The 27,926-nt window shown below is 44.7% G+C and overlaps 1 protein-coding gene across 1 annotated transcript in view; it reads left to right on the forward strand.

Annotated features, from left to right (window-relative positions):
• Positions 1 to 9,520: 9,520 nt before the first annotated feature.
• Positions 9,521 to 27,926, forward strand: part of srcin1a (SRC kinase signaling inhibitor 1a) — a gene marked incomplete at both ends in the record, with an annotated part of 88,259 nt that continues 69,853 nt past the window's right edge. Inside the window, one exon of the mRNA XM_079232887.1 lies at positions 9,521 to 9,596. Within this exon, the coding sequence (XP_079089013.1) occupies positions 9,521 to 9,596 (76 nt within the window). The remainder of the gene's footprint in view (positions 9,597 to 27,926) is intronic.

The following is a 27,926-nucleotide window of genomic DNA, read 5'->3' on the forward strand; positions in this document are numbered from 1 at the left end:
GGTAGAGCTTGTAGGATGACATCTTGGGCTAATGAGGACTGATGGTGCCAAAGGGCCACGGAGCTGGAGGGACGGTGACGCAGCGAAGAGAATGGGTGGTTGGGGGTCTTTTCCTGATGATCAGAGAGCCTGCAGACCGCCGCTTGGCCTTTTTTTTATTCCAGTCCATCTAGATTTCAGGTGGCCAATCCTCCATGGAGTTGTTACCTTGGAAACAGCACCTTATGTATTTATAGAGAGCAAGCGAGTAGTCATGGAGAAGGGAGAGCGGGAGACACGACTGTGATATAGGTGATGCAGGTTTCCGTCTAGCTGGAGGCACACAGTCATACTTTTATTTTGCTCTTCGATTGAACAGAGGCAGCCTATGATCGCTTCCCCGTAGACGGATCATCCCTCACCTTGCATGCAGCTGAAGGTTGCCCTTTTTTATTGGAATTACAACATGCTCCATGACCTGCTCTGGTCATATAATTATATTTGAAAGATCCTGCTTTGAGCTGCGGATCTGAATCCCTTTCTCTGGTTCAACACATTCACCATCACATCCCTCCTGCTCTAATCTACCTCAGTCTCTCAAGCGCTCTGACTCAAATACAGCTGAAATGACCTGAAATAATTCTAATAGGATATGCGGAATCACACCACACACACACACACACACACACACACACTGCGCTACACTTGACCTCTGGCAGGCGTTCGCTGCTTTCCACTGACTCTCACCTTGATGTGTGACTTCACAGCACGTTAACCTTTCGCTCACCCCACCATGATGTCGACTCTTCGGCACCCCAGTTTGCACTAAAATTGTCACTATTTCTCCGTGACCTCCCATGGTGGAAAGGAACCAAGTACATTTACTCATGTACTTGTACTGGAGTGCAGTTTCAAGGTTGAGTTTGACAATTTTATGCAACTTATACGATACATTTAACTACTAGATTTCACCATGAAACTTTCCCAGTTGCTTACATTTAGGCAATAATTTTTTTGTGTTATATATTTTCAGAAATTGTATCAAGGTACAAGGTATTCTCCATTAAATTTGTGCTAATTTGAATATATTTTCAGGACAGAACTGTCAACATCCGTAAAACAAATCCGCTGTCGTGGTTTTAGAAATACAGCTTTCCTTGTAGTGGAATACTTTGACATTGTTGTGGTGGTACTTTTAAGTAAGTGTACTTCCTCCAGCAGTGATGACCTCCATCCCAGGGGAGCGGAGGCTCTGCCTCATTGTTTGCCATCGACCAGCAGCACCAACGATCCACCGTGAAGATCAATCAGAGGGACATTGGTAACGACTTGTAAAAAGTTAGGAGGGAGAAGACGAAGAAGTAGTCCCACATATACGTCTTACATCGTCTACAACCTGCCAAGTATTGTGCAACAATGAACAACCAAAACACAGGGTAAAATGTGTGTAAATATAAATATGTGGTCCCGTTTACTGCGGAGATTAAGTGCAGATAAATCTGTTCTTTTCTCTGGAACATCTTGCATCCACGAGCTCAATGCAAACGGTCCGTTGTGTTTCTTGGCCTGCAGGAATCACAGAAGGTGCTCAGCGGTGAGCCGGTGGCCGAGCCGGTGCTTTAAATCCTCTCCGTCCGCCCACACACACACGCATGGCAAAGGAAAACAGAGTTCACCCGTGAACTGCACCTTTCTATAAAGGCAAGTCATCTCTCAGCCTTTTGCATCGCCATGGAAACACAGGATTTGTCCAGTCGATTGGCAGCGGAGTAACGCTGAGGCCACGAACCCGGTCGTTTCATCATGGTGCTCTTGCAGTTTGAGAAAGATGTCTACTGTAAGTAAAACAACAACAACAACAACCCTAGATCATTACATATGAATAAATCATTGCCAATAAATGCCGTCACCATTGTATTGTACTAGTTTGGACTCTATCAAATGTATTACCATGTTATACACATTTCACTGTACTCCATCCTTTCGTTGAGGTATTAATGTGTGAACACTATTTATTCCACCTGTCAGTGTAGTAGTTCACACATTGGTGTTAACAACGGGTTGGTGGTTCGATCTCTGCTTGTTCACGTTCCCATGTGGATGTGTCATTGAGCAAGGCACTAAACCCCAATGAGCCACCGCCATCCGCAGTGATGGAAAGTAATCTGAGTACATTCATTCAAGTACTGTACTGTAAAATAATATTGAGGTACTTGTACTTCTTCCTCTATTTGCAATTCTATTTCAAGCTCCCTTACATCTACTCTCTCTCTCTCTTTCATCACAAGAGGAACATTCAATGGAGACACCACCAGCACCTCTCACTCTGCTCCCTGAGTCTCAACTTGTTCCCATTGGTGTGGTCTTTGTTCGTATAAAACTGCAAATGCACAATTACATTTCGCATTTATTTGCTGTTGTATCATAACTTTACATTGTGGCCTGTAACCTTTGACATGTTAGTCTCCTGGATTCCTGGGGTCCAGTTGAATTGATCCATATAAGCCATTGGCTAGATTTATCTTTCACTGTATATTCTTATATACACTTCAATTAATGCGCTCTGCTGTTTTGTTGTATATATTGAGTATTTTTCATACTTGATATTTTGGTGTCTTCTATGTAACTTTGCCACAAATACATGAATCTATCTATCTATCTATCTATCTATCTATCTATCTATCTATCTATCTATCTATCTATCTATCTATCTATCTATCTATCTATCTATCTCCATTTAGAATTGTGTTTAAATCTTTTTTTTTCGGAAAATGTAACTAATTCAGATTTTGTATGTTTCACACAGTTTTCAAACATACTTATTTATAAGAGCAGTGTGGATTATTATATTTATATATATACAAAAATATGAATAATAATCTCTCCTCACCTGACATTCGGTACACTCCGTAAGGTAAATCTAACGCACCCGTTGGCGCGGTCTAACGTTAGACTCATCGCTCTGATTCAAGCTAGGTTTAGCTCACCTGCCAACAGTTATTCACTCCCCATCTCTGTTCATCCGTTATCTCTCATGTTCGCTTCAAAATCAGCATCAAACCCACGTTCAAGTGGGCACGAGGACATTCACGACACGAAGATAAGTATTCCCCACATTATTGACGTTGACGTCCTTTTTTTAACGGTTAAAATTAACGTTAGCTTAGCGAGCTATGAGGCTAACATTAGCATGCTAGCCTCTGCTATTATCGTCCTTATATTTGCATTCGTATCAATTGTGAATTCATTTATTCCACTTGCTGTGCTTGTTTTTAAGTGAGTAAAAGTAAAGTAACGTAAAAATACTTAATTACAAGTAAAAGCCCTGCATTTCATATCTAACAAAAGGAAAGGTATGTGGCATTATTAGGCTCATTATGTGGCTCATTATGCTGCAGAATGTCTTTTGACATAACTGTTATATAATGCTATATATTATTATGCTTTACTTTAGTTAATAATGTGTACTTATACATAAACTTGAAGGCAGTATTTGAATGTGGTTGTTTGTCAGGTGGAGCTACTTTAGTTCACTTTATAATTTGTGAGGCAGAAATACATCAGTAACATCAGTCAATCTGAACAAAACTAGCATCACAATGTTTTCTTATATTCTGTTTCCTAAAATCTCTCAAAAAAAAAAAGAAATTAGGAATGAGAAGAATGGCCACACAGGAGCCGATGCGCTGGCCAATCATAGTAGATTCTACATTATATCTGGTGTCTAGTTTTGTGTTAAATGCAGTTTAATAGCAGACGTTTATTATGGCTCTTTGTGAGCTGACTGACTGAATACGGCTCATTGGCTCCAATAAACACTTTTCTCTATCGTCTCCACTCGACAAAGGGACATATAAGTGCTTTAGAAGCAGTAACTCTGCTGAATTTCTGCAAAGTTTAAAATGGTTAGATGATGAATGTTGGTCACATAATTGGAACAGTCTTGGCTCACTGTGTATTGGAGGTTTAGCGGACATGAAGTGGAGTGATATCCATCATAGTGGACATTTAGACTTGACCTTCACATTACCTCTCACCGGTTGCCTTCGTGCCCAGACCTACATGCTGCACTAGGAGCTCTAAACATACAGTGTCATTGGGTAGTGCTCTGAAGGTTACAATAACGCATAAGCAACTACTGAGTGCATTAGTGCATGTGCATGCATAGGGAGTATGTTACGACGGGCAGAGTTGAAAGATGATTGATGTGTTGCGACGGTTACCTTTGCCGTATACAGTAAGAACACCTCTGCCAGGTTGTCTTGTCACTGCGTCCAAGTCACGCTGTCATTGACATTCATCCCCACTCCCCTGCCCCCCTCTAATAACCTCAGATGGCCAGTTTCCACTGAAGCGAGGGCAGATCTATTGTGCCACAGACTGTGCTGAAGTGTTTCTGGGTCAATGAGCTCTCACAGCTGAGATGGAGAGAAAGAAGGAGGACAACCAGGACAAACTGGGTTCCTTCGTGTCCTCGGGGACCAGCAAACCGTGTCTTTCAAGACCATGAATATAAAACTTGTAAAAAATGATATCTAAAAAAAGGATTTGGTCTTTTTTAGATATCATTTTTTTCAAGTTTTATATTCGCCTGATGTTTTCATGCTGCAATATGGTCAGCTCCGGAGCTAACAATAAAACAGCAGATGTCATTTTATTAGAAAGCAGTGGCAGAGCATGCTCATCAGCTCCACAGAAGCGACTTACTCAGCAAGTTGTACCTCTGCAATGTGCAGCTTTGTTCTTGGTAAACTATAGAAGCCTACGGGCAAAGCGGGCCGTCAGCACTACACAATCTCCAGTGTTATTTTCCTAAACTATGTATCAGGCAGTAATGTGCCGTTTAATACTGCAGATCATAGCAATCATCTCAATATGACAACGATGTCATCCTTGGGCTGATCATATTCGACCTATTGGCTCTGTTACATTTGTTTCTTCACTGGTTCCATGGTATATAGCATGAAATACAGCCTCACAGCCCGGCATATATATGAGATGTAATGAAATTCTAAATTGGCATATATATTGCACATGCTTGGTGTGAGGTACTCAACGTCAACAGACATGGAAGTGACCAATGAATAAGCCACAGCATGATGTCAGTAATGGGAGCCAGGGATAAAACGGATCATATTTATTCATGTTTGCAGCCTGCTTGTGCTATAAACGGGGCGTATTACAGATTTATTAAATCTGTATTATTGCATTTCTTTTCAGTATTCTTACGAAGGTAATCACGGCATATTTTAAAGGACAGGATTTTTCCTGCATAGAGGAATTTTTGCCACTCTCCAAAGAGGTTTTTTGGTGATAAGAAAATGAGAATAACAATCCTCTTTGCGTGTGTTTGATAGCAATTATTTCAAATAGCTGTTAAATAAGCAGAACTTAAACTTAAATACGATATCATTGAGTCTGTGCAGTCGTCGCAGCTCTTGACCGTATATTTTTATAGCTGTGTAGTTTTGACTGGGCCTGAACGCTCCGGGTCGCTCCAGGTGGGTTTAACGGTAGTACTTGATCTCAGTTTTATTGTCCAGACTCAGACTGTCCGGCTCTTTGCCGTCATAGCTAATAGATCAGTAGGTGGCGGCGACCAACTTTTAATGTTGGTTTGTTGTCCGCCAGCAAAGGAGGTCAAACTGCTCCGAAGCAGGAAGGGACCTCTGTAATTTACTGCCTCTCCAAACCTGTGAGGGGAACTTGTGACAAACAAAGTGTGTCAAAGTCAGGCTGCACTTATTTATTTATTTGTGTCCAGATATTAATCAACATCGCATATCCTTTGCTGTAAGTATCGGATTATATTTAGGTATCGGCGGACATGCCAGATAACAGAGTCAGGTCAGGATCAGAAAACTTGATTTGGAGCACTGGAGTACCCGTTGACCAGGATCACCTGAAGGCATCCTTGGTTCCGGTCTCTGAGAGAAGATTCTTTCAAGGAAATGCTTTTTAAAGTGTTGACAAGCCCGCCCCAAGCCAACGGCTCCCTCAACTGTGACTGAATGCCATATTCCTGCAAGTGTGCAAGAGTGCTTTTGTTACAGAGTTTATGGAGCACCATGTTGTTGCGTCTCTGTCTGAAATACTTCCACACTTTAAAGTTTAGAGGATCGTAGGCGAGGCTTTATAGCTGCAGCTCGTTCCCCAAAGGGAATGAATGCTTTCACCGGGCGCAGCCACTCTCGCCGCGCGCAGACACGCACTTTTATAGATCCATGTAATCGATGGGATTACAAGGATCACCTAGGTTTGAATCACCTGGGATGCTTTCCACGACCCTTGTAAATAAAGGGGTGTTTGTATTTGTATAGTCTTTGTTTGGGTAGACCACTGACACCTGGAAGAGTATTTTAAACTTCCCCCAACCCTCAACTTAAGAATATAACATGTACATTTTTGCCGTTACAGGTTTTGTCGGCTTGCTTTTAGCTCAAGAGGACCGGCGCCGGCTGACAGGCTGATGTATCCTCTTCCTGTGAGCCGGCTGGACATGACGGACGGGCCGGTGTGCTGTGTAAGTCATGTGCAGCCCGACCATACATTATTCATCGCTCTCATCATGAAGACAACCTCCATCCTCTTTTATCTCTCCATCTCCTGGCATTTTATTTTCTCTCTCTCCCTCCCTCCCTCTCCCCTCCTCTTACTCTCTTAATTCATCAGCACCGATTAGCTATACAGCAAAGAACAGCCTCTCTCTTTTTTGACAGAAATACTCTTTTATCCACAACACAGATACTCACTATGTATCTTTGGTTTTACCTCATTCGTCTCCTTCCCTTCGCCACTTGTCGCTCCGCTTTGTCCTTTCTCAGATACAGTATTGCAGGTAATTAATCTCGGTATGGATCTTTGCTCATTGTGTTTCAAGGGCATCCCCGAACAGCTGACACAACGCCGCGCTCTGACCTACTGCTGGAGTGTGATTGTTGGGGAGCGGAGGTGATGGTCGGCCAGGATTCACAAGAGCAATAATTTATGCTTGCAAACAAACATCCATTGGGGGTGTGGGGGGGGGGGGGGGGGGGCACAGGCCACACCGATGCTGAGGTCGCCCCCCTCGCCGTTCTCACCTGCCGCTCCGCTTGCCACGCCAATCCATTACAACCTCGCCTGGAGGCCCAACACGGCTTCGTCATTAGCTATTGTTGGCACTCGGGGATATTTCAAGTGTTCACTCTTTTCTCTCTCCCTTCCACTTTCTCTCTCTTCCTTGCATCACCAGCACCACCCTCCCCCATCCTCCCCCTGTTCCTGGTACAGTAGATGCTTCAAGCATTTCTCCACTCCCCCCACCCCCCAATGCTAGCTCAGCTGCCGAGCCCCACACAGGACCACGTCCCTGGACTCCCCTTTATTACCATATCATGAGATGTGCCCTAGGCGTGTAGCAATGCAGCGTGCCGCCTGTGTCTTTAAGAGAGAGAGAGAGAGAGAATATAATGAGTAATGGGGAGGAAATAAGGCAGAGAGAGAGAGAGAGAGAGAGAGAGAGAGAGAGAGAGAGAGAGAGAGAGAGAGAGTGTGAATTTATCATGTTCAAAATTTGTGCTTCATTCTTGGTTGTGTGCTGCTGAGCATCCCTGCACCGGCATGCACAATCTACCACGGCTCATACTGCTGAAGAGTACGCCCCTCTCTCGCTCTCTCTCTCTCACACACACTCAGGCTCTCCCGCTCTACCTCTCCCTCACACACAAACACACACTCACGCACGTGCTCGCAGTCACACACGCGCAGTGCTGTCAGGAGCGCCGCCGCCGCCACCACCACCGCCGCCGCCACCGCCGCTGGATCACTGCCATCTCGCGAAGGAGGTTTCCAGCGGAGGGAAGAGAAAGCCGGAGCGAGAGCGAGACAAAGGGAAGGAGGACGGCAGAAGGAGAGGAACGAATAGGAGCGTGGGGACCGGCACAAGGAAGGAGAGACCCAGCGCTTTGTGAAGAACAGAAAACGAGAGACAGGAGGAGGGAGGAGAAGAGAGAGACAGGGGAAAAAAAGAGGAGGGGGAACAGGAAACGCGATCACTTTCAGCTGCAGCGGTCCGTGTCGCAGCATGGGCAATGCACCATCCCAAGGCATGTCAACCCTTTTCTTCCTTGCATACTTGTGTAGCAGGTACCTCGTTTGATTCTGCGTGTCGCGCCGCCCCGACCAGCCGGCTGCCCTCCTGTTACACTCTGTGAGAGCAGAGGGATGGGGGTTGGGCTGAGGGCTCGTGGAGCGCAGCATCGCTGGAGGAGAAGGATGCTTTTAGGTAGCATCGGTTGGGAGTGAGGCTGGAGGATGAGGTGCTGGAAACACTGGGTGGAGGCACCATTTGTTGAAGCAACAAGAAATTGGAGGTGGGGGGGGAGTAGGGTGGTGTACAGCAGAAGTACCATCAGTGAAGCAGGTGGTGCTTGTGGGTGTGAATGTGTGTGTGTGTGTGTGTGTGTGTGAGTGTGAGGGAGAGAGGGAGAGAGGGAGAAAGAGGTGACTAGGGAGAGAGGGAGAGAGAAGGTGTGATTCTGCTTCCCTGTTTGTGTGTGTTGGAGTGTTGGTTGCAAACTGCCTCTGTTAACCACATTGAGGATCTCTTTGAAGCAAAGCGCTCAAGTGTGTGTGTGTGTGTGTGTGTGTGTGTGTTTGTGTGTGTGAGTGAAAGGCAATAAAATATAAGAAATAAAGTAAGACAAATAAAAGAATTGATGGATGTAACCATGAGCCTAAAGAGGGGACTAGGCAGCTTTGCCTTGAGTGAATGGGGGATGGTATTGTAAATAGATTATCGGGTGGGTCAACTCCTTCATGTGATGCTCTCTCTATATTCCCTTCGGGGCCCCCCCACCGCTCTCTTTCTTTCTCGCTTTTTTTTTTTTTTTTGCAATCTCTTTTTATCACTCTCTTTCACAACCCCTTCGTTAAAATACCAGTTGCAAGCTTTGCAGCCTGTCAATGCTGTGATTATAAACGCACTGACGGTCTCTGTTTCCTGGTGAGAGGCAGGCGTGTTTGCCGCTCGATGCACACATGCATATTCTATATTTCTGCATTCCCTACACTGTACATCATGTCCATATATGACACCTGCGTTTTAGGAAGAAGGAGTGTGAGTGTGTGGAGGGAAACGATAAGAAAAGAGTGCAAAGGGCATAAGGGGGTAAAGTGAGAAAGATGAAATATACATGAGGCGTGTTTAAAAAAACGCTGCTGGGGTTGAAAGGCGTATCTGACGTGCAACAGAGGAAGAGTATCTTCTATCAAGATGTGAAGATATAAAGATAAGGGGAGAGGGAGTGAACGCTCACTTTTAGAGAAAAGGGCAGAGCCGCACAGCTTTCGGATTTAATTCATCAACATTCATTTCCCCTATAGCGCTTCATTCTCCCTCACCTATTTCTCCCTCTGTTCTTCCTCCCTCCCTCCCTTCCTCCCTTCCTCCCTCCTCTTTCTCCTCCTCCTCCTTCTCATCGTCCCTCGCTTGCCTCTCACCCAGGGACAGTCTAGTAGCTAGCGGGGGAGAGGAGGGCCGAGACGGGAAATAGAGGATATGAAAAAGGGGGGGAAAATGAAAGGAAGTGTGAAAGAACCAAAGACCAAAAAGGGGTTGCTACGTAGATGGACAGGTAAGTTGCGATGCTGAGGCCTGCCAGCAACATCATTCTTTTTTTAACAGTGTTTGAGTGTGTAAATGAGGCCATTACTTGGATGATTGCGAGGGCTCAACAGTGGAATAGTAAACAGCTCTTTAAGCCTTTTTGTTTGTGACCTTCTTCTCAGATGTGCTTGGTCTGGAATATCGATGTCCTCAACGTCTCTGGTCAGTTTTTGGCTTTTTTTTTCCATTTCTCCAAGACTTGTTTGATAGTTCTCTTTCAACGCAGAGGTTTCGAGGCTCAGGTGAAGGCAGACACTGTGTCATGAGACCTTTTACACGAGCCAGTCTTTAGTCAAGGTCTATTTTAGAGGCATTGACGTGGATTACGCTGAACACTGAGCCATTTGTGTGGAATGGAGTAGCCCAAATGTTGAAGCTGGAGTTTATTTTCTATCAAAGCACAACAGTTTTTATTAATGTGCTGGAACTAAATATTTCTATCTGTGTGGACCTTTCGGTATGCAGGATGGCCTCTGCTGTTGGCGGCACTAATTTAACTTAATGCAGCCAAAGGCCATGCTGATGTGTGGGCTGTGCATTTCAAGCCACCAGGGAGCCTTCCAGTCCAGGCTTAGCTTTGCCAAGTTGGCCAGTGTAGAAGTCTACTTTTTTTTTGGGTAGTCACCATTTAACCACAGCCTCACAGCAAATAGAAGCATCTTTATAAGCCCATTAGAGTTGTACCAGTTCACACTGATAGGCTAAACCGTAGAGAATAGATTAAGCAGAGTCAAACATTAAGCCCGGCATTAGCCGGCTGCAGAGCTAACGCTTATCGTAATGTCACCATTGTGCAGAGACGGCAGATCCTGGTAGCTTTATGCCTCCGTGATACACCTAGTATGTTCAGATGAGGTTTATGTCAACACACATGTCGCTCTATCTGCTGATCCTCTCTGGTGAGGCGAAGGCAGAGCCATGTCTGGCAGCGTCCTGCAGTGATGGAGATGCCGTTTTACTGCACGGTGAAGTGATGTTCCCCCGTGTGAAAGGAGAACACTGGCAAAGATATGCACATGGGTGTTAGGCGACGATGCGATGAAGAATAAGATGTATTTGTACGGTAACACGCTGGGATTTACTAAATATAAAGACTGAAAGTACTGTGTGAGGTGATGTGATGACCTCTTTGCCTCAGGAGCTTGCTGATATGTTTTTTAATTTAATCACAGAAAATGTAGTGGATTTAGTCTTGGCATTGGCTCCGGCATGTTAACAAAACAATGACACACTTAATACTGCGGATGGATGTACTGTAGGGGCACGGATGAAGGAGGATAAACCTTTTATAGACTTTGTCTTGTGAGTTCAGTCATATTTCTGACACTGATACATTCATTTTCATGTCATAATACTTCGTACACAACTGCTCATAAGCTACACAAAGAAAGTATCGAGGAGGATAAGCAGATAAATGCTTTTCTGAAAGGATAATACATTTGAAACCCAGCTGGTCTGTTTGCTATCTTTTCATTTCAGAGGATAATACTGTAAACAATAGACAGGTGGACTGTCCCTAGTTATGTCATCATGTGCCTGTGTGACATTTATCTCGCATGCAAGGACACAACCTCAATACAACCATGTCATCTCCTTTTGGTTGAAGTCTATTTGAATGAGGATCAGATCTGTATGTAATATAATAACATAATATATGAGTTTTTAGTAGAAATGTCTCTCGTAGACGGCAGCAGGCAGTCGCGTGTGGAGCTCAGCATGTTTGTGAAGTCACTGTTTTGCACTTAGGCACCTGCCGCACAAAGCCCCATGAATGCCGCCTCGTGATTGGCTGCTGATGATGCAATGTTTCGCGGCAGAGGAGCTGCATGTTCTGAGGGCATTTCCGAAGTAATTGACCCTGCTGAGGGAAAGCGTTGACAGAGATGTACTGGCTCCGACGATAACGTAAATCTGCCAAACTAAATAGTGACACAGATGCACAGGCATTCTGGGGGGGGGGGGGGGCGCAACCTCGCATGCATTAAAGGCGGCCGAGCAGATAATGATGGGCAAACGCCAGCCCTCTCTTTCCAAACCAGCAAGCCGGTCCTTATGTTAGCTTTGCCTCGTGCAGTGTCCTTGTCACAGCAGGCGGTAAATGCACCAAGGCTTGTATGTGTGCAAATATGAGCCCTTGTGAACAGAGGTGTGAATGTTTTGGGATTCAACCCATCGAGGCAATGATCACATCTCATTCAAAAGTCTTTGCTCTTTTCCACTTTTGTACTTTTTAATTTCCAAGTCAAACTCTTAGCGAATGGTTTGTGCATTTTTTCCAGTGCTTTGTGGCCAATATGATGAGCCTGCAGTGGTAATTCCACTAGTTAGCCCTCAAGGTCGTTAATGATGCAAGCATTTTCAATATTGCATCCATTTATCAAATGTCATTGTTTCCGTGCCACAGATACTTGCAGGGCAGAGTTTGATATCTGCATAATGACGGGCTGAATAATATGAGCCATCCATGTAAAATGCTTTATGAAAGTGATGGATGTATAAATTATAAGGAAATCAGAGGCACAGGGTTGGTTGGTCTCTGATACATTACGTTTAAGTCTCCTCTAGTTTCATTTAGTTCAACCTTTTCAGAGAACATTTCAAAGAAAAGAGAGCGTATTGAGTTGATTACTGTGATTAGTTGATTACAGTGTGCTCTAAAAGCACACTGGTCACTCTGTTAAATTTAAAGTTATTTCCCTCACTTATCCATCTTGAATAATATCAAGTCAAACATGCAATGCTTGGATAAATGACTCTTAAAACACTTTGATTAAGGAAACACATGCTTTCAGTCCAATAGCTCTTTTCGGCATCGTTATTCACGTACGATGAAGATGTTTCCTTTATGTTCACATCATGTGTTACTTCATAATTTGAGAATTTCAGTTTCCTGGTCCCTACAATTTCTCATGGAAACGTAGTCCGTCTGTAACACTTTGCTCCTCTCGTAATTACAATGGCCGCTCGGGGGCTTTGTCGCGTGAAAGTCACACATGTCGCTTCGGGGTACTGGTTGAAATGACAGATGCTGCTGTTGGTCTCTCGCAGAAACACGTTGGAAGAATATTTTGATTACGGCCTCGGCCCGCTTTCAACTTATTGTAACATCAATAACGTCCAGAAAACTGCTCTCCAGCTGCTGTCGGGTACATTCACTTCTTGCCTGCTGGTAAATATTGTGTGCCTGTGCAAAAAAACAAGATGGTAAAACCTCTAGTAAACCTTCTCGGCTGCACCTGGGTGGTTAGACGTCCCAAAAAGGGCAGAATATAACGTAGCAATTACTGTACAGCAGCTTGTATAACATGATCCTAAAGTGATTGCAATGTGGGTCCAGGAGGCCAATATTTACTTAATTATCCTCTCGATTCTCCCCGCTCACCAAGCTGCAGTTGGTCCTCAGTGATCTGTTGGAGAAAGTATTGCTGCCATAATGCGCTTCTTGAAAGCTCCAGCCCCTGAGTCATAAAAACAACTTGTCGTGTATTAAGTTGTTTTGTAGTCGGACATAACAAAATGGGCCCTGAATCAAAAGGAGCTTTCTGCTGACTATTGCAGGAGAGAGAAGAGGAACAGATCCACATTTATTAGTGTTGTTGTTTGTAACGACAGCCTGCTCTTGGCACACTTTAACTTTTCCATTTGTTGGACTATTTGACAGTTTATTCGTCTTATAAAATGTAGCCCAGCAGTAATTGCAACTAGTCCAGGCAGCATTTGAAAGCGGCATCTGTTCTCTGCTTTAGTGACAGTTGGTACAGCGCAGATAAATTTGTGAAAATATTGGAGATAATGAGGTAAATATTCATATTTGGTCGTCAAAAGTTTTTTTTTTTTTTTTTTTTTTTTTTTTAGAGTTTAACTTTTTTTTTGCAGTGATGACATTTTTTGCCCTTTTCGGCTCTTTGAAATGTCAGTTTTTCTGCAGAAAGGCTTTTATAGTTACAATCTCCAAGATCTGTGGCGTTAAGCGGTAATTACAGATGTGTTTTTGGTGATTTTTCCAGAGAATGCTGACGCAGACATAGCTTTTCATCAGTGGGCTGTACGCTCAATCACCATTGTGATTCCTCATTCTGCGATAGTGACTTAAACTTTATTTAAGTGATAATCGTTGATTTTTATTACAAAATCCAGGCTTCCCCGATGTGAGGCTGATTAGATGATGACATTCACCATTTAGGTAAATGTTAGCATAGGTAGGTCTCTCCTCTTCCTCTACAGCACACAGATGATTGACAGCATGCAGAATAATCCCACTGTCGGTATTTTATTTCATTTCATTTATGTTCACACAGTTGTACCTTTGCTGACTCTGAATATATAAATCCCGCCTGCGGCAATTCAGAAACTAACTTGCTCTTGTGGAAGCGTATGTGTGTGCGTGTAGATTGTGTTTACAGTTTATTTTAGTCTTGTAATTAAATGAACTGATGTGTCAAACATTGATTCACCGGATGGCCCTCCTGAGTCAGTCCTGCTTACTGAATGCCGGTTCTCAACACTGGAGATAACCACCATTCTGGTTTCAATCTATATCTATGTCATGTTTAATTCATCAGTTCAATAATTCAACTAAATTCAGGTTAAAGGAATAGTTTGACGGTTTGGGAAATACACTTATTTACTTTTTAGCAGAGAAGAGAAAGATCAATGGCACTCATCGGCTTCGTTATCTCTGAAACTCATCATGTCGAACCGTTTACCAGGAGTCCAGTCGTTATGCTAAGCTAGGCTAACAGACCGCTGGCTCCAGCTGCATACTTACCGCACAGATGTGTGAGTTGTATCAATCTTCGATGTTGTTGCTATTGGTGATTAGAGCGGGCATCTGTTAGTTTATTTATTGCCTTCAGGTGAAAAGGCATCTTCTTAAATCAGCCAAATCAGTCGAATGAGTAGCTTTCTTCACAGCTTTATTTTCATTCACACACAGCCCAAGAAAAGATTTCCTAATTAAATTCAATCCCAAGGCAATATTAAGATTTCTTTAAGCGCACTCCCTGCCTCCTTTATTACATCTGTAGAATTGAATGTAATCCAGTGCAGCAGATCTGCCACAAATTCTACATTTACAATTTTATGTTGACATTGTCAGAAAGGTGTTAATGCGACTGTAAGTTTATTATTGAGGTTTCAGCTCGTGGTGGTAATAAAGACACGCAATACATCATATTAAAATGTGTTTTTAATATTCTTCTCCCCTCATGTTTGTACATGTGGAGGACGAAACATCAGAAGCACTTTTCAATACTAATAGTGTCGTTATTTCAAAGGTTTTTAAAAGGCATGTTTTTTTTGGAGGGCATTATGGAACAAAATACGCATTTCATTTCTTCCTCATTATTATTTTTGCCTCCGAGACGAATGACTTCAGTGACGATCTTTGTGTAGCAGGACGCTACTTTCTCGTGCGTCCATTCGGGAGTACAAGCAACCGGTCTCTCCTCTGGTGGAACAAAGAGGAGCGACATCCATTCAAGCCTCACCTGGTGTTTTGTCGTACAGCAGCACTATGCACACGCACACACACACACACACACACACACACACACACACACACACACACACACACACACACACACACACACACACACACACACACACACACACACACACAGCAGCAGCATGTGTACACTCTGCTTGTAATATTCCGTAGAAATGGTGCACACAGTAGTACATCTGCTTCCTCCCTTCACGGGACACCGGTAGTCTAAACATAGCAGATGCAGATCATGTTGCACTCTTCTCCTTCCCACAAGGTTGTGTTTTGTTACATAGACGTGTTTTTTCTGTGTGTGTTATTATTAATAACCATTTAAAGCCAGGTGAATGCTTTAAAAAGGGGTCAGGGAGAATCGAGCTGAATCACTTTACGAACATGTCAACACCTGAGTGCACTTGAGAGCCGGATTTAGCTTCCGTTTCAGATCCCTCTGGGCTAAAGACTCATTCACAAAGAGGCCTGAACTGTGAAGCGACTGAGAAACGGTCGTTCCCTAAAACTTCGAGAGAGGAAGCGAGCGAGGTGAAAAGTGGGAGAGTGAATAAAGATGGCGGTTAGAAGAAGCCGTAATAGTCTTCTCTCTTCTCACTCGGACCGTTTCCTCCTACGTTCTCCTCCCATCACTCCTGATTTCCATTCCCAAGCTGCTCAGACCGGAGTACAAAGCAGGCAGCGCAGGCGCCGATGATTTTTAGGCAGATTAGCCTCCTTCTGCTCCTGACTGGATTCCAATATCCCTCATCCCATTCTGGCCTCGGTCTCCATAGACTCCTTCGCCGGCTCCCTATAGGCCCTTCTTCTCTGCTTGACACTCCCATACTAAAGGTTGATTTATCAAACTGTAACGAGAGATTTTGCATCACTTTGTGAACTGAAGCATCAAATATGTCTGCGCCGCCTCGGGGCTCGGCTACAGTTTGGATTCCCATCTTTGCCCTCAATCAACATTTAAACCGCCAATGGTGTTTTCCGTCGGCACGCATCTCCCGAATCACTCATTTGTTTCAGCGCGGCCTCGCGTGCGGATTCTCTGCAGTTAAAAAAGAAAAAGACGCTAAGCTCTGCTGCTACCTGGTGGATCGCTTTTCATTTCCTTCCTCGATTTCCCCCCCACTAGGAGCTACCCTTCTGACAAGGAAACCAATTCCAACCTTATCGCCCACTAATATACATGTAATGGCTTGTAACCGGCTGGGAAGCGGAGACCGACTTGCATTATCCCGAAGTTCGGCTCAGCTTAAAAGAAGAATTTCTTCTATAACGGAGAAACGCTGCCGTCACAAACATTGCATGAGAAACCCGAGGATGAGCCCGAACCCACCGCCATGAACAATTAGAGCAGCGGGGAGTATGAAAAGGTCAGCCTCTATTTATTTTTTCCTCCCCTGAGACAGACCTGCATGCCACTAGTTCATCCGATGCTGCCTGTGTTTAATGTCTCCTGATCGATTAGCTGGGTGGCATCCGTCTCCTCGGTCTAAGCCTTATCGGGAAACCAAGAGCTCCAACATAGTGCGTGATGACATAGGCAGTTTTGTGCAGCAGAAATATGTACACTGAGCGGAGATTTTCTGAGATTATGAGCAGAGAAAGTGTGAGGATGGATCGGCTGTCTGACTGTAGTGAGCAGTGGGTGAGAAGGAGAAAGAGGGAGGAAAATGACGAATACTGTATGTCTGGATGTGTGCGAAGCGTTGTTGTTGTTTTTGGTGGTGGTGGTGGTGGTGAGTCACTCGATGGTCATAATTTCAGCAGCAAGGAGTTGCCTGCTCATGTTTGACCTTGTTCAATAACGGGAGCTCTGCTGAGGACTGCACGCTGAGGTAATGACGGCTGAAGTCTGAGCTCGGGCCCGGAGGTTATCACAAGGGTGTTTGAAGGTTGTCATGGTGAGGACGACCTCCTTCGTTTGGGTTTATTTTGGGGGTTTTGAGAGCTGCAACTGACTAATGATTTCCATTATCAATTGATTAATAATGTCTTCCCAGAGCCCAGAGTTGAATGTTTTGTCCAACCAGCAGTCTAAAGCCTGAAATTAGCGAATATTTGGCAACTTTGTTTGCTAAATAATATGAACAAGTTGCCAGTTTATTAGGTAAACAAGCAATAAATAAATAGTATATTAAATAGTAAATTCTACCTTTTGTGAAGGTCATAATGTTTTCGTTTCAGAGGTGTTGATTCAACTGTGCAGACACTTTGGCCGATGTGGTTTGTGCTCGCTGTAGAACTGTAATGCCTTTTATATACTGAATGGTGTTTCTAATATAACGTCTACCCCTATTGATGTAAATGGTGTGGACAAAATTAGAAGCACTTCTCATCATAAAGCGGTATAATTTAACAGCACTGTAACTATAGTGGCCAAAATGACCGTACAGTTCAAGCCTCTTTAAAGCAGTTAAACATAAACTGAACAGTATAACCTTTATGAAGGTAGAATTCATTGCAGGACTGTTGCATTAGGCTGCATTTGTATTACCGAGTAAACTGGCAACACAGAATATATTCCCATGTTACAATAGCATGAAAAAGCACATGTATACACACGTACTAATGTAATCAATTCGAAATCAATGCACGCACGCACACCACTGTCAAGACACCCGACGATTAGAGAAGCACCTCCGTCCATCAAGCCCTCCATTTTTCTCCCACAGTTACTAGGAAACGGGAGCCGGTTGTTGAGTCTGTAGAGTCGCTGCGAGGGAGCAGGCCGACAGCGAGGGCTAACGTGATTATGAGAAGTGAGGCTCCGGGGTTAAAGGCTGTGTAAATGCTAGATCCGGCATACATTAAAAAGATCACCGGCATCACGACGCTGCCACCTGTTTTAGACTGAAGCTTCACTTAATGACGGTGAATTCACATCATCACATGCAGTCATTCTGTACGTTTTTCCCACCAGGAACACATCTCTGACGGTGTAGACTCGTGCTATCTTATCTTGTGCCCACGTCTGTAACCGCTCCACTTACTTACCTACGTTCACAACGCATTAACCTCATTGCACATGCATGTTGCAGCACCCAGCCGTACATCAAGCAGCTCATATGCCGGAGGTGTTTGGGGACAGCAATCTTGGCCTTTGTCTCTCTGTGGATGCACGCCAATGTGCATTGGCGTGTTTATTTGTATATTTGCCTGCCTTTATTTAGGTTTTGCGGAGGTAGTTCTTGTGCAAGATTTCCGTGGCCATTATTACTCCGTGCAGAGCGGCGGCTGCGGTAGTTTGGCTCCTTCAGCCGGCTCCTTTTTTGGTTTGGCAGATGTGTTTCTGCTTGGCTGGGAACTGTGGGATGGCTATTGGTCCAGTGCTGCAGCTTCCTCTCCTTCCCCTACCTCTTGGCACACCAGGATGCCAAAGGCCGTCACAGTGCAACATCCGCTCCACCTCCTAGATGGCATCGGGGGATGTTGCTCTGACCGCTGCAGAGCTGCAGGGAGACGCTCCAGGGTTTTGGCAGCAGGGGTCCCATCCAGCGCGGCCCACTCCCACCACGGCCATACAGATGCTCTGAAGATGGAGGAGCGTACACAGATGGGTCGCTGTCTGTCTCTCAGACCGAAATGGAGTATTTGTTCATTGAGTTGAATATTGCCAAGAATGCATGAGCAGATTATGGCACAACGGGGCCCCTGGACACGGACACGTCAAAGTGGTTGTGGTTGTTTTTATCAGCTGACTTCAGGCAGATAGCAATATTTGAGCATCTAAATCTGATAATATATCAATCAATATTAATTTTCCTTTCACAGCGCATAACATAAATACACACTTTTCTTTCAATTGCAACCTAGAAATGTAATGCGCTGGACATTTTACAGTTCACTCAACAACTTTGTTTGCTCGGATTCAAAACGTCTTTGGTATTTCTGTACTTCGGTTTCCATATTTACATAACTTCATAATATCGGCCTTGCTGATTCATCTGTTTGTGTCTCTTTTCGGTCGCTTTGCAGCTCTCTCTCTGACACTTTGCAGGCCTGCTCAGTAATCTATCCGTGCAGGGAAGTCATTTCTAAATGGAAACCGTGCCGGGTGTCAGAGATAAGTCAGTGTTTATAAAGAATATTGTATACGGTATTTATTATCCATTTATTCCCTAAATCACTCCCCCCGCCCCCGCCCATATCTGATGCCTCTTCAGGTTCTGCAGGCAGTGTCTCGGCATTCACCGACAACAAACAAAGCTTCAAATATTCATATCAACGTAGAATTATTAATGCATCTTGTGGTAGTTTGTATTTCACTGGTTTCATTAAGACGTGCTGTGGAAAATGCCAGAAAAAGCTTGCAGAAGCCACGGTGGACCCCTCCTTATTGCTTTGTGTCTTCCCCGGTGTTGTCTTTGAAATTAAACAACTGCTTACTTTGTTTCTCTCCCACCGTCTGCGTTCACGTGTCGAGTGCAACTCGAGAACAGCGAAACCGCATTTGGAGCGGAGAAAATCACCCGTGGATACGGTGTGAAGCGTTGCTCGGAGAAAAGATAATGATGTGTGTTCACATAAGTGTGTGTGTGTGTGTGTGTGTGTGTGTGTGTGTGTGTGTGTGTGTTTTTTTACACTGTGTACAATGAAACAACAATGATATTCTTCGGCTCACTTGCATCGCAGGTATTAGCACGCGAACGCGTCCTCTGTAGTCGTGCTTCAAAGTGAATGGAGCCCTCAGAGGACTTGAGATGTGACGCGGTGGATAAACGCTGACTCCACGCCGAGTCCGGCACAAATCGACAAATAGGTTTTAGCTCACTGCGTTAACATTGACCGGCCTGTTGTTTGTCGCCGCAGCTCTTGTTAGTAAAGTGTAAGCCTATACAGACGATCAATGTCAAGGACGGCGGTGAAATGCCGAGGACACAAAGTGCCTTTTTGTAGTTTTACCGATCTCCTCTGAGCACACGGAGAGACGGAGAGAAGCCATCTGAAGTTGATCCTCCCTGCATTAGTAGTCTGTTCTGGTTTGGTGTACAAGCACGTTAACCACGAACTGTTGTTGCGCCGCATGCAGATGTGCTTCTGCAGGAGCGAGGTCTCACCTGGTGTCGGCAAACAAAGAGCGTTAAATGTTTCTTTGTTGCTCTCCAGTGTGTTGCTGTCTGCACTCCTAAATGATAAGAGATCTGATGCTTTTCCCAGTATTCTATGAGAGTGAAGAGGATATATTTATCATGAGGGTTTGTTGGTTGGACAAAAAAAGCCGCCTGGAGCCTGATTTCCTGTGTGATCATTTAGTGCTTTTTCTTGCTATCCATTATTTTACATAGAATATCTTTGGATTTTGGACTGACGGTCGGACCAAGTAAGACATTTGATGATATTATCTTAGAATATTGTGATTGACCTTTTTCACTATCTTTGAGAAAGAAAATAATTGATTAATCAATAATAAAATTAATGATTAAGTTGCTGCTGCAGACGTCACTTTCAGCTCAAGGAAGTTGTAATCAAGATTTTTACAGTTTTCTAATGTTTAAAACAAAAATGATTAATCGAGGAAATAACTGACGGATAGTTTTAAAATCGTGAGATATAAATATTTTTTATGAATTATTCAGTCTCACAATTTCCCAGAGCCCATTGTGACGCCTTCAGACTCTTTTCTTCCAGCCAACTGCCCAAAACCAAAAATATTTGTAATCCATACCTATGTAAAATGGGGGAAAGCAGCGAATCTCCACATTGAATGAACTGTAACCAGTGATTCTTTGGCATTTTTGCTTTAAAAAATGTCCGATAAGATTAATTTTCTGCTGATTGAAAGACTAACTGTTTCAGCTGTAGCACACAGATACATCTACTATCCATAATTGTGCAGATTTTCATTTGAACATTTTTCTCGTGTATTTTTTTTTTTGTGCGAGTGTGTGGGTCGCCGCGTGTTCCCCTTCTTCTGCTGATAACGACAGCCGGCTGTGAATGATTCATAGCTGCATACTAATGAGACGCGCTGCAGATGTCTCGCAGAAGCCAAGCTGTGCCCTTTAGGTGTCACTCAGTCCTCGGGGATGTTGGTCACCTGCACGTCTCTCGCTCTCACGACTAACAGAAGCGTCGTGGAAAATGCCAAAGCGACGCGGCAACTTCTTTAATTCCCCATTTGTTCCGGACTTAATTTAACCTTTTCTAACTTTGTGTGCTGTTATGGTAATGTATGACACTTTGCACATCGCGGATGTGATTGAAAGCAATATGTGGACCAGATTAAAAGAGATTAATCATTTCTGCCGGCGCTCTTCGATAGATTAGTTGTTTGGGAAGAGAGTGCAACAAGATCTAACAGAAGAAGGTCACGGGCGGAAAGAACATCAGCGTTGTGCAGTGGAGGGAGGCTAGGGAGCTGTCTAATAACAATAGGGAGCAGCGCTGGCCTTCAAAAAGTGCCTCATCCCTCTCTTCCTCTCCTCGTCTCCTCCTTTGCTCTCTCCCTCCCTCCTTTTCTTGTTTCGTCTTCACGGTCGAACATACCTGATTCCGCCCGGGCATAGCATGAGTCGGTATCGATTTCTCCTCCCTCTGCTCTGTCGGTGGGTGTTTGGTGGAGGAGTTCAGGGACACGCAAGGCTTTGTTGTTGTGGCCTTTGTAACATTTTTTTCCACGTCCTCGCTCTGGTCCGGCACGTACACGCCATGTATATTAAAACAGTGCGACAATGTGTAAATTCTGCGGCGCGCTAATGGAGTTTAAAATGGCTGTTGTCGAAACAGTTACTTGAATTGAGATTCGAGCCGAGCGCACTTATAATGTGCATTTTATCGCCGTAAGCCGGGATAAGCGATCGGCACGTTCCCAGCGCTGCGAGATGGTGGAGTCTGTAGGGAGTAGTGGAGAGCAGCACATGGAGGCTCCGAGCTGATGATGTATAAAGAACTGTATGTCGTATCGGGAAATCAGTGAGGCAAAAGTGATGCTTTCTGTCACTCCGTGGTCAATACGTGTCAGCTTTTTGAGGCAGAAACTGATGGAAATATTGGTTGGTATTATATTGTTCTGGCCATTTATTAGTCTGTTGTCTCTAAGGCATCGTTTAGTAAAGTATTGTAGATATCCATCTTTTCTATTCTAGATAAAGCATATAAGGATTTTAAAGTCTGAGCAATTGTGTTCGCCTTTTTTCTCTGAGTTTTTTTACACTTTAATTTGATTATTCTGCAATGATTAGACAATAAATCGTCGAGTCAGTCAAAGAATATCATTTGTTGGTTCCACCGTCTCAAGTATGAGGTTTAAATGAAGCATCATCGGGTTTAAGACTTCAAAGCGGCCTATAAATTGTCCCTTTATGATCAGAATTATTAATCATGATAATATCATATCTGTGTTTATATCACCTGATAAGTAAAAACTGATTTCACAACAGAAAATATATATTTTTGAGGTAATGTACTCTCATCTAAAGTAGCGCCACCATGACATAGTTTCTCCACTAGACTAGAGGACACTAGTTTATTTATTTAATGTGAAATGTCGCACTTTTAATTACATATTATGTGTTCAGGTGAAAATATGAGTATCAGCAAAGATATAGCTTGTAACTGGGGTCTAAGAAATTGTGATTTGTGAATCTTAGAACTACATTTTAAAGACCGGGAGATTCAAACAATATGGAAAACAATCAATATTCTCGGCCCTAGAGGCAGTTGGTTTGATCTGCTGCTGGTTTCCAAGGTGACGTCTACTCTCTGCGCATACAGTTAACTTTGAGCTGTGCATGAATTAATATCTCACCCCGGTTCAAAGCCTGCAGACCACTTAAACGGGCGCTGCCGGCGCCAGCTTCTGTCGTAAATCAGCCGAAGAGCAACTGAGAGATGTTGGTCTGTGACTCCGCTGTGTCTCATTTCTGCATCGGGGGCGTATTACTGTCTCTGCGAGTTCAAGGGTCGGCTTTTATCCCCCGACTCGTCGCTCCCCCGTACGCTAACACAAATTCCCGGCTCTTGTGTGCCAAACCCTCCGCTTTGGCACGCCGCCTCCCCGGGTCTCGCTTTTGCACCTGGGCCTCGTTCACACCGCCACGTCTGGTTTTTCACTGTCATTATTGTGATCATCATATTACGCTTCCGTTTCTGACACATAATCACTTTAATTGGACTGGAGCTGAAAAGAATAGAGGCAATTTTGTGATGGATAGGATAGGAGAGGAGAGAGGCATTTTGTCTAATTGTGTTAAAAAATTCTCTGTTTCCTCTCAAATATGTGACTAGGTTTCGGGGTTATGTCTCTGTGTGTGTTTGCATATTATCTTTGGGATTAAGAGGATAACTGTCTGTCTTTCTGTAGATTTGACAGCAGTGTTTCGCTGGAGCCATTTTGTGCTTGTGTGGTACAACACCAGCAGAGCCGGGGATGTTTTGGCTACTCCACGTGCTCCTGGAAACCATTAGTCTCTACACACAGCTCCTGCCTCATGACAGTAATGCTGTAAAGGCGGCACGCCGGTCAATTCATTTCACTCGCGTCCGATTGATTTTAATCGCTGTCGCATCTTTGACAGATTTGAATTTGTTTGCCTTTCATCCCGGTTTGTTCTGACATTACGGCGACATCACTCTGCATTATCGATCTGCAGCCACGCTTATTATAGAGCAGACACTGGTGCGCTATTACTGTACGCGAGACTCTCATCCGTGTGGTTCTGCTGCAGATGACTAGAAGGATATATTTAAGTCGTCGCTCCTCAATATTTTTCTCTCTACTTGTCATTTTGTGTGTCGGAATATCTCTTGAGAACATCCAGAGATAGACGGCTTGCATCAAGCTGAGCAGAAACCAAGAAAGTGAGATTTAGCGTTGCTGAGAAAAGGCCACTTGCTACAGTTGTAACAATAACATGAAGTGGAATTAATTAATCTTCCAGATATATTTCTTTGGTGATTTGCGTGTCATCTGTGCCAAACACTGAACAGATCCCAGCGCCCTCCGCATTGATTTCAAACTCTACTTTTCTGGTGGCTTCTGCCCACAAAAGCTAAAGTGATTCTTGATTCCTCTTCGAATGTTTGCTCTCACCACAGAGAGAGGTGGATATAGATTTTCCTTTTACTGTCTGGGGGTTCTGGCTGTTTTCAGACAATATGTCTCATTCTCTTGGCGGTGTCGTCGGCCTTGTAGCCGTCGTCTGGTTCGTCCTGCTTTCTCTCAAAGGACTCGTCTTCTTCACATGAGCAGACGCTTTTTTCTGTCCGGCTCTCTGCACCAGTCCCCAGGCCTTCAGATTAGCAGATTAGAAGAGCGGCGACGAAAAACAGTGTGTGTTTGTGTATGTCGGTGTATGTGTGTGTGCATGCTTGACTGCGTGTTTGTGTAAATATGCGGACACCAATCCCATTGTCTCAGAAACCACCAGGTATAATGCAGCAGGTGTGTCTATATGTTGGATCTCATTGTGCGTCATTGCACATTACATCATCTCCTCATGATATGGCGTTCATATTTATGTGGTCTCCTGTGCACAAATGCTGTCTGCACGCTGCTGGAATATGAATCTGTGCAGGAAAGGGACTGTTAACCTCAGCATCCTTCTGATGTCGCACGCGCACCAACTGTGGACAATGGCGGTGCGCATCTTTGCGGGGCGGAGCGCCTCTGAGTGGAGCAATTCTGGTGGCACCTTGGGCCGCCAGCGCTGTCTCTGCAATCACGCTCCCATTGAGGGGCAGCCTTTCATCTCGGGCCTTTCACAGAAACCCTTTCAGACGGAGAAAGGGAAGGATGGAAAGAGGGAGATCAGGGGGGGGTGTTGCTGGGGAGGGGGAGTGCAGAGGAAAAGAGAAGGGAAGTGCTCCTGCGGCCCCGAGCGCCTCGCCTCCAATGCCGGCTGTGAATAAGCATGCCGGCTGATGAAGAGCGCGCAGATGTTGAGAGGATGTATAGTGGCGTGTGCCTGTGTGAGGAAGATCGGCTGTTAGTGGAGCGCTCCCATTGTGCGTGTTCACCGCGTCATCTGCTCCACTCGAAACTTCAGTGTGTCTTATGAACATAGTCACCGAGGCATGACGCTACCGTGGGAGAGCAGCGCTATCAGTACAGTAGAGTACAGTACGTTGCATCACTCACTTGGCTGCCAGAGGTTTGGCTGTGCTGAGCTGCTGAGCGGATGGACAGAGGGTGTTTGCTGGCAGTGCAGGGGGAGGGGATGTTTGGTGAGGACTACCAGGTGTTCCTACCTGATGGGCGGGCAGTCGGCCAGGTGTTGGTGCTGGGACACGGCGATCCAGCCGCGGGAGGTAAGCAGGGTGTCCATCCCACTTCAAATTCAACGTCAATCACTTCTTTTTTCATTTCTCAAACGCTCCCTTTCTAAATCTGTTACGCCGCTACAGAAACCTCGATCTGCCGCCAACGTTTGCTCAGCCTCCAGGTTTGAACTTTGGACCGCTTCCCCCGAAATGGAAATGTGTGGCGCTCTTGAAAACTAGGTGCTCTTCTTCTTTTCTTTTCTGTTTTGGGCCCAAAACTTTCATCTTTCTCTGTTTGCCGTCATCAGAGTTGTTAGTTTTTGCTTTGTGTAGCATTTATCTAAAACAAACAACTGGCAAGCTTTGTTGCTTCTCATAAATCACTTAGACCTACTTTGTCTGCCAAGTGGAGCCTGAGAGAACATTTCACACAGCAATGTGAAACAGTTTTGGGATTCTCTTTGCTCCTGTATTCATACCCCGCTCTGTCTTTGTCATTACTGTGTGTGTGTGTGTGTGTGTGTGTGTGTGTGTGTGTGTGTGTGTGTGTGTGTGTGTGTGTGTGTGTGTGTGTGTGTGTGTGTGTGTGTGTGTGTGTGTTAAATTGCTTTGGTCTTTCATGCTCTGGCAGCTTTCTGTGTGTGCCATGGAGCTCATTTGATGTCCACGAGGCTTTGGGTAAGGCTGGACGGAGGACAGGCTGTGGAAATCCAAGCTGTCATTGATCATCTGAGAAGGAATGGGAATGGGTACAACTTTCTGTTTTCCTCCTCTCCCTTTTTAAAGTCCTTGTCTGCCTCCCTCTCTATCACAGGCCAGGATTTCATATAGGCTAATTATCCGGCTTGATCCCATTCAAAAATGTTCAAAAGACTTCGGAGCGAGTCAGATATCTGGTGGAAAAGTGGGAATCGATTGTGAGGCGGCTAACTATTGTCTCTCCTCTCGTGGTAATAAACCCGGAAAGCCGTCGACGGAAAGCCGAACAAATGTCACTTCCTCTCTGCGTCCAGTCTCTTTTGGATCAGCAGCGGCGTCGATGCCACACTTTTCTTTTTCCAATACGATCATAATATAGATGTGAATTAAGCTCACCCACAGTGCATTCCCAGGGCGAACATCTGCTCGAGGTTTATCCACTATATTCTGCATACGCAGGGAAATGTGATGGTAATGACTTCCACCTCTGCGGCAAGACAATCAAATGCTGTTAATTAGTTCTGGCACTGTAGCACTCTCAATCAGGAGAAACTCTCTGCAGCTATCGGCTGGGATGGAGAAAGTCTCTCTCTGTGTGTGTGTGTGTGTGTGTGTGTGTGTGTGTGTGTGTGTGTGTGTGTGTGGCAATCCTGATGATTTTGTGAGATGGTGATAATGGTATTAATCATGGTTATCAGCTTGAAGATTTAAACAGCAAGAATTTTATCCTGCACTTTTTGTCAGTTTACCTCAACGACCTCCGATGATTTAAATGAAATGATGTATTAATGTCGCGGAGAAGGTTGGCGGGAGAGGATACACCTTGAGAGGGGGAACAAATCTCCTCACGTTAACCTGAGTAACCTGCCTGCCACTTAGATGACAGCACTTTGCATGGTGATTGAAACAAACTGGATTTCCATGACAAGGCGGCGTCGAGACGACGTCGGATGTCTCCACCTGCCTGGATTCCCTTTTCAAAAAAAGATTTTGAAAGGAATTAGGCAACAAATGCCTCGACTCCCTGTCAGTCATCTTCTGCGTGACAGGCTGAGAAATGTCCCTTTGTTGGAGGAAAACAAAGCGAAGCAGGGCAGAGCTAAATGAATGAGGGATATTTTCCGGTGCGTGCCAGCAGAGAGAGAGAGAAAGAGAGAGAGAGAGAGAGAGAGAGAGAGAGAGAGAGAGAGATATTGGGAGACAGTGGGAGGGGCGGCAGGAGTGTGCATGATTGAGATAAGCGACAGATAGATGGAGAGCCATGCAGAAGTCCTCTCCCACACACTGGGATCCCAGAGAGACCTCCCACAGAAACGGTGAAGCACACTGCAGTCGCACCGTCACGCAAGGACGTGTGAAGGACAGAGCGAGAGAGAGAGGGGGAGGGAGGGAGAGAGAGACGGGGGGAGAGTACCTCTGTGGCGGAGAGCATTTCACACCGAGAGAGAGACAGACAGACCCCTTTTTCCTGCATTGAATCATCGCGCTGTCGCTCTTGTTCTCCATCTTAAAATCTCATTATTGTTCAGTTTAAAGGACAAATTGAAAAGTAATACCATCCTCTTTTCTTTTACTTAAAGAAGTGAACAAAAGCACTTTACACCAGCCGCCTACTGTACATAGTGACTGGTACCCCGGTTGGTAAAGGCTCATGAATGCAATTTAGTATGCCGCACCACAAGGGATGGATAAAGCAATTAAAACTAGGAACATGATATGAATATTATGTAACACGAAACCCCTTCCCCTGCCTTGGAAACAGGTTGAATCTTTCACCGATTTGGGACCTTTCATCCAGACGGAGAGCCTTCAGTTCTCTGTCTCTGTGATGTTTAGATCTGCCTGAGATCAGGGGATTTGATAATCATAGATTTGAGCCGAAATCTCCCAATAATTGCCGTCCTA

This window comes from Taurulus bubalis (assembly GCF_910589615.1).
Source record: "Taurulus bubalis genome assembly, chromosome: 17".
NCBI lineage: Eukaryota > Metazoa > Chordata > Actinopteri > Perciformes > Cottidae > Taurulus > Taurulus bubalis.